At 37.2% G+C, this 14,519-nt stretch overlaps 1 protein-coding gene across 17 annotated transcripts in view; it reads left to right on the forward strand.

Moving 5' to 3' along the window:
- Positions 1-14,519, forward strand: part of Atrx (ATRX chromatin remodeler) — a 180,666-nt gene that overhangs the window by 121,809 nt on the left and 44,338 nt on the right. For all 17 annotated transcript variants that reach the window (XM_015986247.3, XM_076562565.1, XM_042269321.2 and 14 more), the window contains 6 exons: positions 1,888-2,025; positions 3,393-3,568; positions 5,751-5,868; positions 10,770-10,900; positions 12,773-12,861; positions 12,999-13,171. In XM_015986247.3, coding sequence (XP_015841733.1) covers positions 1,888-2,025; positions 3,393-3,568; positions 5,751-5,868; positions 10,770-10,900; positions 12,773-12,861; positions 12,999-13,171 — 825 coding nt within the window. The remainder of the gene's footprint in view (positions 1-1,887; positions 2,026-3,392; positions 3,569-5,750; positions 5,869-10,769; positions 10,901-12,772; positions 12,862-12,998; positions 13,172-14,519) is intronic.

The following is a 14,519-nucleotide window of genomic DNA, read 5'->3' on the forward strand; positions in this document are numbered from 1 at the left end:
AAAATTATTCTTTTGTCTGTAGTCGATTCCAAGCCAGCCTAGTATGTAGGAGATTCTGACTCAGAAAAAGAAGTCCTCTAAAAAGTGCAGTGTGTAACTTTCATTCATTTATGTTGCAAGAGTAAGCAACCAATATTATACAATAACTTTTGGTGTTAAGCTATGATATTCAGTAGGTTTATAAAGAATTTAGTAGGTTAAGTTTATTAAGTGAATTTTCAACTTAGGATGGATTTATCAGAAATTAGTTTGTTAAGTGAGGGACGTTTCTATTGAACTGTTAAATAGTATATTTAGCTTGTCTTTTGAGGTCTGAACATAGAGATAGATGCACATCGTTCATTTCAGCGCTAAGTTACTACATTAAGCCACAGGTGAACTAACTCTTGGGTAGAACTTCTTTGACAGCTTTCAGGTTGTTTCTAATTCCCCCCACACAAGTGGTGCAGAAACATTCTTTTTTTGTATGTATTTTGAGCAGTTGTACAAGTATATGTTTCAGATCAATTCCTAGAAATTAAAATGTAGAGCATGCATGCATGAATGAATAATAAGCCTATGACATATTTTTTGAGTCATTTTTAAATAATTTGATCTTTTGTTAGAAGGCATTTTCTCTCCCTGTCCATACCAGTTTAACATCCTGCTTACCTTTATTAATTAAAATGGTCCCAGCAATTAGTGTTTAGTTATTTGAAATATGCTGCAAATGATATGTGGCTTCTTGTGAGTAGTTATATTATTTCCTTTTTAAAATATTTATTCTTATTTATGTGTGTGGGTGTTTTGCCTTCATGTATTTTTGTGCACCAGGTTCATGCCTGTTGTTTGTGGAGGTCAGAAGAGTGTCAGATCCCTTGGGAAAGGAGTTATGGGTGGTTGTGAGCCACGATGTGGGTGCTGTAGGTGGAACCCAGTTCCTCTCGAAGAACAGCAAGTTCTCATAACTACTGAGCCACCTCTTCTTCCAGCTCCTGTATTATTTCTTACAGAGTTTGATATTTGTCTTTTTATGTAGATAAGTTCTTTATTCTTTTTTTTTGTTTTTTTTTTTTGTTGTTGTTTTTTTTTTTGAGACAGGATTTCTCTGTGTAGCTTTGCGCCTTTCCTGGAGCTCACTTGGTAGTCCAGGCTGGCCTCAAACTCACAGAGATCTGCCTGCCTCTGCCTCCCAAGCGCTGGGATTAAAGGCGTACGCCACCACGCCCGGCTCAAGTTCTTTATTCTTGGTGATAATTTTAATGTAATCTAGTGCCAAAATATTATCTTTGAAGATATTTAATTCTAATTGTTAAAAGTGCTTTTAAGCATTCTAACATATCTTCGTTCCAAAAGTTATTTCTTTCCTTTTTTTTCCTTTGTCATCCTGCAAAAGGTATTTCTTTTATGAATACCCAAATCTGTTGGGGGTAATCTTCACTAATATTTCTCTTTTTGTTTGTTCGGTTGTTGTTGTTTTTTTGTTATTGTTTTGGGGGGAGAGGGTTTCTGTGTGTGGCCTTGGCTCTCCTGGAACTCACTCTCTAGACCAGGCTGGCCTTGAACTCACAGAGATCATCCTGCATCTGCCTCATGAGTGAGTGCTGGGATTAAAGGTATATGCCACCACCACCTGGCTCTGTTGGTGCAATCTTTAAGCTTTATTCTTCAAGGTTTATAGACCTTAAATACTATTTATAGTAGTTCTTTAATACTTGGCTGTGGGGATTTGATTAATATGAATTAGTGCCATTTCAACCATGCATAGTGGCACATAAAATATGATTGTGCTTGTAATGATTTTGCTTTACCTTTCAAGATTATGATTAACCATAGATACTTCCATGAACAACCTTTTTTAGTTTCCTTGTGTTTGAATTAAGCATTGTTTTGTGTATATTTTTATAGGTCCTGATTTTGTTGTTTGTGATGAAGGCCATATTTTAAAAAATGAAGCATCTGCTGTTTCCAAAGCTATGAACTCTATACGATCGAGAAGGAGGATTATTTTAACAGGAACGCCACTTCAGAATAACCTAATTGAGTGTGAGTTAATCTCTGTCATGCTGTAGAATACTGCTATTGACTCTTACAATTTTGCAACTTTACCATTTTCCTTCTATTTGTTGTAGTCCCTAACCATGATCTGTAGTTGCTTCGTCCGTAAAAGAACAACATGCTTGTAGAGTGAAATGCTGTATAAATAAGAGTAGCAAACCACTGTCAAGACATGTGCTGATGTCCTTGTTCAGATATAACTAAGATAATTCAAATACTTCAAAAGTATCAGAATTCTTCAACAATTGCTTTCATATATACACCATGTGCATATGGTTATTCAAAGTGTCTTATAAGGAAGTATTAGTAAGGAAACAAACAGAGGCGGGGTGTGGTAGTATACACCTCTGATCCCGTCACTAAGGAGGTTTATCTTCGTGAGTTCAAGACTAGCCAATACTACACAGTGAAACATTGTCTCCCCTTGCAAAAAATATAAAAAGAAAGGCCAATTGTGAACATTTTTGGAAGATATAGATGAGAAAAGGGGAAGTCTACAAAATCTGTGTCAGAGTAGTATTTGCTCAGGCTGAAGGCAGAACTGAAATAAACAGAGAGCTGCCTTGTGAATTTCCTTCATTTTCATGTGATGGAACAAGAACTTCCTTAGCAAATTGCAGTTGCCATTAAAGAGTTCTACATTGTCCATTTGTCAGGCTTTTGATTTGTTTGTTCATTTCCCCCCATTGTTCTTCTATTCTCCTTTTTATAGAAATGCTATTTGACATTGTGATGCTATTTAATATAGGGCAATTGATGGCACCTTTAAAGCCTCCTGTGGCTGAATCAAACCTGAATTAGCTGCATAATTTAGCCACAGTAGCTTATTATCTACTTTTATTATTTTTATTTGGTATTTATATTGTCTTTCTTTTGTTTTGTTTTGTTTTTCAAGACAGGGTTTCTCTGTCTAGCTTTGGAGCCTGTCCTGGAACTCACTCTGTACACCAGGCTGGCCTCGAACTCATGAGATCTGCCTGCCTCTGTCTCCCGAGTGCTGTGTATATTTTCTTTATAAAGTGCCCTCACTGACCATGAAATCATCATTGGGGTTATATACACTTATTGGGGTTTTTTTTTTGCATGTCAAGAATAGTAATTTAGAATCAACCACTTTTTAGAAAAAAATAGGACTAGGATTTATGGATTTATGAAAATTTCTCATATGATTTATGTAGTTCTAGAGCACACTTAGAACCAGGTTTTTTCCTATACGAGGCTTTTTTCTCTACCCTCCTGCCTCCCATTTCTCTTCTTTTTATGAGATGAGTTTTTTGCATGAGCAATATATTGGGGAGTTTTTCTGGGTCTTTCTATCATTAATGTTATTAATGAATCAATGTCTTGTCTCTTAGATCATTGCATGGTTAACTTTATCAAGGAAAATTTGCTTGGATCCATCAAGGAGTTCAGGAATAGATTTATAAATCCTATCCAAAATGGTCAGTGTGCAGATTCTACCATGGTGGATGTGAGAGTGATGAAAAAACGTGCTCATATTCTCTATGAGATGTTAGCCGGATGTGTTCAGGTACAGATATGTTCCATAATAATGGTTTTAAGCTGAGTTTAAGCTGGAGCTACTTTTGTTTCTTTTTCTGTTTTAGTTTTATAATTCTAGCCCTTTGCCCCGATTTAAAAATCCACCAGTCATTCCCATTTGTAATGTTTCACAGTTTAAGAACACAGTTCATGAATGCTCTTGCCTCATATTTTGCTATGTTCATGTTTAAATTCGTTGCCCTAAGAGAAGGGATTTCTGAAGAAACACAACTGTTATGATTCAGAAATTCTTACATGTGCTCTGACATGGTGTTCAGAACCTCACTATTTGGAATAGCTGTAGTAGAGGCTAGTATAAATTCCAAGTGGAGCTGATTTTAAAGTACTCCTTAATACACATTTAGGGGCTGGCAAGACGGCTTTGTGGTGAAAGTGCTTCCTGCACAAGCTTGGCAGCCGCCTTACAGTTTAATCCCTGGAATTCATGTAAAGGTGGAAAGAGAAAATCTGCTCCACAGAGTTGTCCTCTGGGCTCCACATATATGCTGTGACGCACACATCATTCACACTTCCTTTATACATCCATATCCCCAAACACATGCACATACTCATGCACACACCAGTTTTATTACTTTCAGGTATATACTGAACAGGTTAATAGTGTTATTAAATAAAACTTGGTGAATATCTAGCTATCAATTCAGAGATTTTAAGGTCTACATTCTCTCTTAGGACACTAAACATGAAGGGTAACTACAAAGATGTTCCACAGTGACATAGGCTATCTTTTAGATGGCTATAATGCTATCATAGAAGACAGTCTGGGTGATCAGGTTGGCTGTATGTACTGTTGAGTCCTTTTTTTTTTTTGCTTTTCCAGACAGGGTTTCTCTGTGTCGTTTTGGTGCCTGTCCTGGATCTCGCTCGCTCTATAGACCAGGCTGGCCTCGAACTCACAGAGAACTCACAGGCCTGCCTCTGCCTCCCGAGCGTTGGGATTAAAGGCATGCACCACCACCGCCCCCAGCAGTACTTTATTGCTATTACTACCCAAGTAATAAGGTTTTTTTTGTTTTTGTTTTGTTTTAAGTAGTTATTTGTATTTAGCAATTATTAGTATTTTTTTCTGTCCCTATAGTAAAATGATTTTATTAGTGTTTTGTGTACATGGCTTATTTTCTCAGAGGGGTAAACATTGCTTCAGAACTTATATGTACTGCTCAGCATACAACTCAGATTGCATTAGAATTTGGGTTTTGTGTGTGTGTGTCCGTGTGTGTCCGTGTGTCTGTGTGTCCGTGTCCTTTTTTTAATTTTTCCTGCTTTGAGATGGGTTTTCTTTATGTTACCTAGGCTGCCTTGGAGCCCTTGATCCTCTTGCCTCAGCATCTCAAGTGTTAGGATCACAGGCATGTGCCTCAACGCTTGGCCATGTGACACTTTGTTTTTGTTTTTTGTTTTGTTTTTTTTTTGTTTTGTTTTGTTTTTTTGAAACAGGGTTTCTTTGTATAACAGCCTTGGTTGTCCTGGAACTCACTTTGTAAACCAGGCCGGCCTCGAACTCAAATATCCACCTGCCTCTGTCTCCTGAGTACTGGAATTAAAGGTGTGTGCCACCACCACTGTGCCTATGTGACACTTTTGATTCCTATGATTTATGTGAAAAGCAAGTCATTTTTGATAGTATTACTTACCACATGACTTCCCTTGCTTGTACTTTGTTTGTTTTTTTTTTTTTTTTTGAGACAGGGTTACTCTGTGTAGGTTTTTTTTTTTTTTTTTTTTGTGCCTGTCCTGAATCTCGCTCTGTAGACCAGGCTGGCCTTGAACTCACAGAGATCTGCCTGGCTCTGCCTCCTGAGTGCTGAGATTAAAGGCATGTGCCCCTGCCACCGGCTTGTAAATTTTTTTTTTAAATGCAGAGAAAATCATCCTGAAAACTTGAATTTTGTTAAGTGATCACATGTAACCACTTCAATTTAAAACTTGATGGGCATGTTGCAGTATCTTTTTTTAACCACTGTATCATATTATCTAGTCATGAAATACATTGAATATAATCATGTGTGGTTCTTGTTATGATTCGAGAGGGTAAATATCTTTAAGAAAATATTGTCTATATATTTGTCAATTCTAACATATGACAGCTCCTCAAGCAAATTTTAAATGTTTAGATAACTGATTTGCGTTCTCTGTCTTGTTAATTGCAGAGGAAAGATTATACAGCATTAACAAAGTTCTTACCTCCAAAACATGAATATGTATTAGCTGTGAGAATGACTGCTATTCAATGCAAGCTCTATCAGTACTACTTAGATCACTTAACAGGTAACAAATATACTCAGTTGTTTTCATCTTCTCTATGCATATGTTCTTTTCTGAAGAATATGGCCTTAGTAATTTTGCCATTTTTAAAATTTTTATTTGGTTTTTAATTTTAGCTTTACATTTGAATAAAATAAGTATGCTTAAAATTGCAATATTTATAATTAAAATTACTATCAAGCTAAGTTCAAGGGATAAACTTAAAACAGTAAATGTTTAGTGGAGGTACCCTTGCCTTGCATACATGGGAACTTCAGCTTGATTTTCAGCTCCCCCAAAAATATACAAGTAAATCCCCACAAGTCTCTCTGAATATGTGAGTAAAGCCTTTAATTTGTTAAGAGCTAGTAGTTCAGGCAGGTGTGGTGGCGCACACTGTTAGTCCCAGCACTTGGGAGGCAGAGGCTCCAGAATCTTGAGTTTGAGGTCAGCCTGGTATACAGAGTGAATTAATTCCAGGACAGCCAAGGCTACACAGAGAAGCCCTGTCTTGAAAAACAAAACGAAACAACAACAAACAAAGAAACAAAAACCCTGCTAGTTCAGAAGAATTATGCATGTGGCATAAATCTGAAAGAAAACAAAAAACTTCAGAGTAGTTTTTAAAATATTCAACTACTATTGTATTGAAAGGTATATAAATTAAATCTATGAAATTGTGTATTAGTTACCAAGATCAGAAAGTTTGAAGGCAAAATACAAGGCAAAGCATATAATACTCTCCATGTTATAATTAAAAAACCCAGAGAAATGCCTTAAATGTTGACTGAAGTACTGTTAGTTCATTCTTCTCAGTATCCCTTTAAAAACTAGAATGCAGCCGGGCAGTGGTGGCGCACGCCTTTAATCCCAGCACTTGGGAGGCAGAGGTAGGCGGATCTCTGTGAGTTCGAGGCCAGCCTGGTCTATAGAGAGAGTTCCAGGAAAGGTGCAAAGCTACACAGAGAAACCCTGTCCCGAAAAACCAAAAAAATAAAAAATAAAAATAAAAACTAGAATGCACAGGTATTGTTTTATCATCTATGTTTCCTACCCAGTGAACGTGATGTTATGCTGCTTTACATAACAAAACCTAATCTCTGGTTTGGAGTTAGGTTTTTCCTTATCGGCCCCAACTGAAGAGTACATACAGGAATAGTAAATATAGATGAAAAGTTGCCCTCCTGCCCACCTGCATTCAGTTATTGTTTAAAAAAATAAAAAAGAAACTAGACTTGGTGGCACGTACCTGTATTCCTGTGTTTATGAGGTGGCAGCAACAGGATTAGGACTTTAAGGCCGTTCTCTGATACATAGGAATTTGGAGGCTTCCTGACATACATGAGACCCATGGACATTTTAAGAGAGATGCTTAGCTGAGAATGGTAGCAGGCATGTCTTGGTGAGTTCAAGCCCAGCCTGGTCTACATAGTGAATTCTAGGATAGTTAGCTACATCGTGAGATCAGGTTCGGGGAGTAGGCAAGGGGAGAGGAAAAGACAGGAAGAAGGATCAATACTCAACACTGCAAAAAGAATAATCAAGGCTCCAGCAACCAAAAGTCTCTGAATTGTGACAATAGTTGCACATATCTGTGACTATGTAAAAGTCACTGGGTTTTTTACTTTCAATTTGTAAATTTTATACTATATATATTTTATTGCTGCATATCTCAGGATGACCTTGAACTCGTGATCTTCTCCTTTCTGCTTTTAGTACTGGAAGTAAAGGCATGCATCGTACTTCTCTATTTTAATAAGTCTTTGAAAGAAAAATGCAGTGACTTATTTTCAAAAGTTATATTCAGTTACTCTGTTGTTTATTCTTTATGATTTCCTGTTTACTGTATTTGCTTTAGCTGATTTGATCATTCCAGTTTCTAAGCCCCAATAATTCTTTCATCTTTCTGATGGATTTTAGGCATACTTTCTTGTTGCTCTGTGTCCTGAAGCCCTTTTGACCATAGTTCCTTATATTCCTTTGACTTAGAGGTTTAGACTAAGGGTTAGTTTTCCTCAAAAATTTGTCTTTTTTCTCAAGTTAACAGCCTGAAGATTTTATTATTCTGTGATCTCATTCTAGTACAGTTTATACTAGAGGCTTTTTAAACTCTTAAATTACACACAGTTTGTGTTGAACTGTAGGGTGATATGAACAAGATCTCTGTAGTATCTGTAGTCTTTTCCTTTCATCAAATATCAAAGTAAGCACATCACAGTATTTAGCACAGCTCCTTTAGAGGACAGTTCGGCAATGCTGTGTGTAATGCCTGAATAGTGAAGCCAATTAGAAAATGATGGAACTACAGGTTTCCATTTCAACTGATGTAAAACATGTTTACACATGAAAAGTAAGCCACTTTCTTCAATTTTATAGAGCTGCATTGATGAGATAATTTAATATCAGACATTCTTTTCAGTTATTGTTGATTATATGGAATTCTCTTGGGCACTTCATATTAGGTGTGCGATGTCTTGGGTTTTTAGGCCACCTTAAGTGTTTATTATTATAAAAATTGTCTTGATTCCCATTAATTAACTCTTAATAAATATTAGAGGCTATAAAATCTGATTTTTATGTTTAAAGGGCATTATTTTATTAGTACACATTTTGAGATAAACTAAGTGTAGAACTAGCTCCTATAAGGTGTTTCTTTTCTTTTTTTTCTTTCAAGACAGGGTTTCTCTGTAACAGCTCTGGCTGTCCTGGAACTAACTCTGTAGACCAGACTGACCTCGAACTCACAGAGATGAGCCAGCCTCTGCCTCCCAAGTGCTAATAGTCTACCACCATCTAAGCCGGCCTCAAATGTTCTATGTAGCCAGGACTGTCTTTAAATTTATGGTCCTCTTGCCTCTACATATCAAATCCTAAGATCATAGGCTTGTGCTACTGCATTCTTTTTCAATTCTGTTTTCAGATTCTCTTGCTAGCCTGAAACCTACATGTAGACCAGATTGGCCTCACACTCGTAGATATCTACTTTCTTCTGCTTCCTGGGTGCTGTGACTAAAGGTGTGCACTACCACATCTGACTTTTGATTCTTTTTATTACATTCATTTATTTTTTATGTGTATGTGTACACATTCGGACCATGGCACTCATGTAGAGGTTAGACCACAGCCTGTAAGGCTCAGTTCTCTCCTACCATATGTGGGTCCTGGAGATCAAATTTAGGCTGTCATAACATGTTGGTGCCTTTCCCAGCCTCTCATTGGCCTCAAGTTTTCCCATTTTTAATGGCATTCATTTTTTCCTTCTTTGGCCAATAATAGCTAAGGAACACAAAAGGCTTTTAGTGATGGCTAGAACAGCTAGGCAGATCATCAGTGGACTTAAATGACTTGAACAACATTATGAACTAGACTTAAGGCACCCTTATTGAATTCTGTCTAGCATCCACCAAACATCCATTCAAGTGCATGTGCAACAGTGACCAAGATAGACTATATAGAGATCAAGACAAGCCTCAGTAAGTTTAAAGGATAAATGACACAGAAAATTTTTGTATGTATTTAAGGTATACAGTATGTTTTAATGTGTACATCTACATAGCAAGAAAATTAATATAGCTGGTCAAGTATGCCTATTTTCTCATATATTTTGTGTATGGTAAAAATGCTTAAAATGTACTCAGTGAGTTACAGTATATTATTAACCCTATTATGTCTGTATAGTATTTGTCATATGTATTGAAATTTTGTACCTGTTGCCCTCCATCTCTTCATTTTCTCCACTCCCTTGCTTCTGGCATTTATTCCGTATTTCTATGGATTTCAGGTCTTTGGTTTTTCCTCCCATAGTAGTAAGATCACTATTATTTATCTGTCTTTGCCTAGCATATTCTCCTCCCCTTCTCTTATTTATATTTTATATATCAAAAGAATAATTGTTGAAAGTAGCAGTTTTAGTCATCATAGTTGGAAAGAATTGCTGGAGGTCTATCTGGATGGAGCAAGGATTTATCTATCTGTAATAGATAAAGGGACCATGGATACAATTTAGGAGATTTCAGAAATCTAAGGAAGAAGTCTGTATTTTTAGTGACCTTTAATTAAAATTACAGTGTGCCCCCTCATGGGATCGGTAACAGATTATAGTTTGTATTAGTAATTGTGACTGTTGTGACTAAAATCAGAAATTATTTTACCTACTATTGTTACTGATATTTATAGTTGTCATTATTTCAAACATTTAGATATTTTACTTGCTGTATTTTATCACTTCTGTCTTAGTTAGGGTTTCTGTTGCTGTGAAGAGACAGCAACTCTTATAAAGGAAAACATTTAATTGGGTGGCTTACAGTTTGAGAGGTTCAGTCCATTATCATCATGGTGGGACATAGTGGCACACAGGCAGACATGGTGCTGGAGAAGGAGCTACATCTTGATCCAGGAAGTAAAGTGACATACTGGGTGTGGCTTGAGCATGTATGAGACCTCAAAACCTACCTCCACAGTGACACATTTCCTCTAAGGCCACACCTACTCTACCAAAACCACACCTCCCAAGAATGCCATTCCCTGTGAGCTTTTGGGGGCAATTACATTCAAACTATCCATGTTTACTTTTCAGAATTGCAAATATTGCTTAGTCCAGTAGTGCATACCTGTATTTTCAGCGCTTGGCGGTGGAAGCAAGAGGATCAGGAGTTTGAAGTCCTCTTGTACTACATGAGGTTCTCTCTCAAAAAAAAAAATCCATATGTATTTCCTTACCACATATATCTTTTTTAATATTCTAATCATTTCTGTAGAGGGTTTCTCCTGCAATCTTATTTACTTAATGTGTTTCAAAATATTAATAGTATGAAATAAGATTTTTTCACACTTAGGTAAGGGTGTGTGTTGTGAATAATCTAGTATGGAATCACCATGGTGGAAATGGAGAATTCTTGTGTCTTCAACTGTGGTTTCTTTGTCAGGTGTAGGCAATAGCACTGAAGGAGGAAGAGGAAAGGCAGGTGCAAAGCTCTTTCAGGATTTTCAGATGCTAAGTAGAATCTGGACTCATCCTTGGTGTTTGCAGCTGGATTACATTAGCAAAGAAAATAAGGTAAATTAAGTACCTCAAATTGTTTAAATGTTATTTTTTATATTCTCTATACCCGAAGCAACTTTCTATTTTGTTGCTGTTTTTTTTTTCTTTTTTGAGGGGCTTGTCACCCAGCTCCTAAATAAATATACACATGAAGGCTTATTCTTAAGTATGAATGCCCAGCCTTAGATTGGCTTGTTTCTTGCCAGCTTTTCTTAACTTCAATTTATTTATTCCCGCCTACCTTTTGCCTTTGGGCTTTTACCTTTCTCTATTTCTGTATACCTTTCATTATTCATCATATATACACTCTGTGGCTGTATAGCTGGATGGCTGGCCCCTGAAGTCTTCCTCCGCTTCTCCTTCTCTTGCTCTTTCTTCTTTTCCTCCCAGATTTCTCCTTCCATATATTTTTCTGCCAGCCCTGCCTGTCCTTTCTCATGTCTTGCTATTGGCCATTCAGTTCTTTATTAGACCATCAGGTGTTTTAGACAGGCACAGTAACACAGCTTCACAGAGGTAAACAAACGCAACATAAAGAAAAGTAACACACCTTAAAGTAATATTCCCCAACACTATTTCATTAAGTCAGCTTCTTTTTAGTTTATTTATATGTCTTTTTGTTGTCCTTGAGAAGGGGTCTTATTCTATATCCCTGGATAACCTGAAACTAAATGTGTAGTCCACTTTAGCCTCCAACTTGTGGCTACCATGCCTAGCTTATTTCTGTTGTCTTGAATTCATTATACTTAGAGGATCGATCATTAAATATTTATGTGTTCGGATTTGAGCCCAAGGAGACTATATCCCCAGTCCTAAATGTTCTTGTATTGAACCTTTGAACTTTTTTGGAGGGGTAGAGGCATATCTCACTAACTGAATGCTAGTCTAGAAATAGCACAGGGCCCTTAGTTTTGATCCCCAATCACAACACTTAGTTTTGATCCCCAATAGCTAGTCTAGTAATAGCACAGGGCCCTTAGTTTTGATCCCCAATCACAACACTGGAAAAAAATGTAAAAATTGAGCTGGGAATGTAGCTCAATAGGTAGAGTGTTTTTTTTTTTTTTTTTTTTTGGTTTTTTCGAGACAGGGGTTCTCTTGTGTAGCTTTGCGCCTTTCCTGGAACTCACTTGGTAGTCCAGGCTGGCCTCGAACTCACAGAGATCCGTCTGCCTCTGCCTCCCAAGTGCTGGGATTAAAGGCGTGCGCCACCACCGCCCGGCATAGGTAGAGTGTTTAGCATGCATGATACCTTGGGTTCGATCTCTAGTAACACAGAATCCCGGCACTTGAGAGTGGAAGTAGAAGGATCTGAATTTCAGAGTCATCCTTGGCTCTATAGGGAGTTTATAGCCAGTCCATAGTACAAGAGCCCCTATCTCCACAAAAACAATCGATCTCTTGATGGGTATGGTGACACACATTTGTAATCTCAGCACATGGAGGGCTGAGGCAGTTAGATTCAGCATTGGGAAGCCAGCATTGGCTGAGACCTTGTCTTAATTCTTCTTTTTTTTAAAGTTTGAAACAATTTTGTGTTTATTGAAGGATTAGAAAAATGGTTCAAGGAGTTCCTTTATACTTTCAATTCAGTTTCTCCTAATGTTAATACCTCGTATAACCATAGTAATTTATCTGAACCAAGAAAATAACTTTGCTACAGTACAACAGACTTTGGATTTCTTCATGTTTCTACTTTTCTTTTCCATCTTCCCATATAGGACCTCCTGTTCTATAATCCTATTAAATAGCCATTGTTTCTTCAAGTGGTCAATAGTTCCTTAGTCCTTATTTATTTATATCAGTTAGTTTACATGAAATGAAAATTTTAAATTTCCAATATATGTTGAAATGGGCTACTAAAACATATGTCTTTTTTTTGTCTAGGGTTATTTTGATGAAGATAGTATGGATGAATTTATAGCTTCAGATTCTGATGAAACCTCCATGAGCTTAAGCTCAGATGAGTATGCAAAGTAAATTGAGTACTTTTATTACCTATGCTGGTATATTCACAAACCTGTACTTGTGGGTTGTCTTCTAGGGATTGGCTTCATAGCCTTACAATGCTTTTCTAACAAGGGATTTTCTTTCTTTCCTTTTCTTTTTCTAGGAAGAAGAAAACAAAGGGTAAAAAAGGGAAAAAGGATAGTAGCTCAAGTGGAAGTGGTAGTGACAATGATGTGGAAGTCATCAAAGTCTGGAATTCAAGATCTAGAGGAGGTGGAGAAGGAAATGTGGATGAAACAGGAAACACCCCTTCAGGTTCTATGAAGCTAGAAGAAAGTGAGTGTGATGGGTGTTACTTTTATTGTGGAATCTTGAAATAGAATGTATTTTGCTAGCTTAATGAGTTTATGCAAAGGAATGTTTTTTCTTAGGTTATTAAGAGCCCAGAATGAAAGAGGATACAGAATTGCAACAAATGCCCAAGTAATGTTTAATTGTAGGCAAGTCATTTTGTTCTGTCTGGTTTTTGAAGAAAGAAAACTAGTTGTTTACTTAAATGTAAAAATCTGCCCTCAATTATTCTGATTCTGGGTGTAGCTAGCAGTTCTTAAGTAACATTGCAATGTAGTTGGTAAATTTAGTTTTATAAATGAATGGTAGAGGCCGGGCGGTGGTGGCGCACGCCTTTAATCCCAGCACTCGGGAGGCAGAGCCAGGCGGATCTCCGTGAGTTCGAGGCCAGCCTGGGCTACCAAGTGAGCTCCAGGAAAGGCGCAAAGCTACGCAGAGAAACCCTGTCTCGAAAAACCAAAAAAAAAAAAAAAAAAAAAAAAAAAAAAAAAAAAAAATAAATGAATGGTAGAACTGTAATTTAGGCCAGAATATTTCTTTTTTTTTTTTTTTGCATTTTTTTATTTTTTTTTATTTTTTATTTTTCGAGACAGGGTTTCTCTGTGTAGCTTTGCGCCTTTCCTGGGACTCACTTGGTAGCCCAGGCTGGCCTCGAACTCACAGAGATCCGCCTGCCTCTGCCTCCCGAGTGCTGGGATTAAAGGCGTGCGCCACCACCGCCCGCAGAATATTTCTAATCTCATGGCCTTCCTAGGATTTCCACTTAGCTACATAGGAAAACTAGAAGCATTTCAGGTAATGAATTGTATACTTTAGATTGAATTTTAATCATTAAGTCCTTTTCCTTTCAAATTCTTCATAATCTATAGTTACCTGCTTTGGATTCCCCCTATAACATGTGCTGTTTATTTTGCTGTTTTTCTTTCTCTAAGTAAAAGTCTTAGAGTTTACTGTCCAGTGGTTCAGTTTTTCTCCTCTTATATATGCTGCAGAGTTAGTGCTTAGCCTTTCTATGTTCTCCGTATGAGCTAACTTTGTGTTTAGGAGCTTTAAAGCTGGGACTAAATATTAGACTATTTCAAATATCACACTTGTCAATGGCTCTAAATATTTGGCATTGGGAAGTTGTAGAGCCCAACAGTTAAGCATCTGTGAGGAGGATAGCAGTGTGGGTGACAGCTGAATGATCTTGTGATCAGATAAGCTTGATTGAGCGAAGGTCTGCAGCTGACTAATGTAGTGATTCCTCTATAAACGCTTCTCTTTTCAGTACCTCTGTGGAATAGACAGGTGGCAGCCTAACCACAAACCCTGGATTCTCCAAATCAGGGGA

Source organism: Peromyscus maniculatus, chromosome X (assembly GCF_049852395.1).
Source record: "Peromyscus maniculatus bairdii isolate BWxNUB_F1_BW_parent chromosome X, HU_Pman_BW_mat_3.1, whole genome shotgun sequence".
NCBI lineage: Eukaryota > Metazoa > Chordata > Mammalia > Rodentia > Cricetidae > Peromyscus > Peromyscus maniculatus.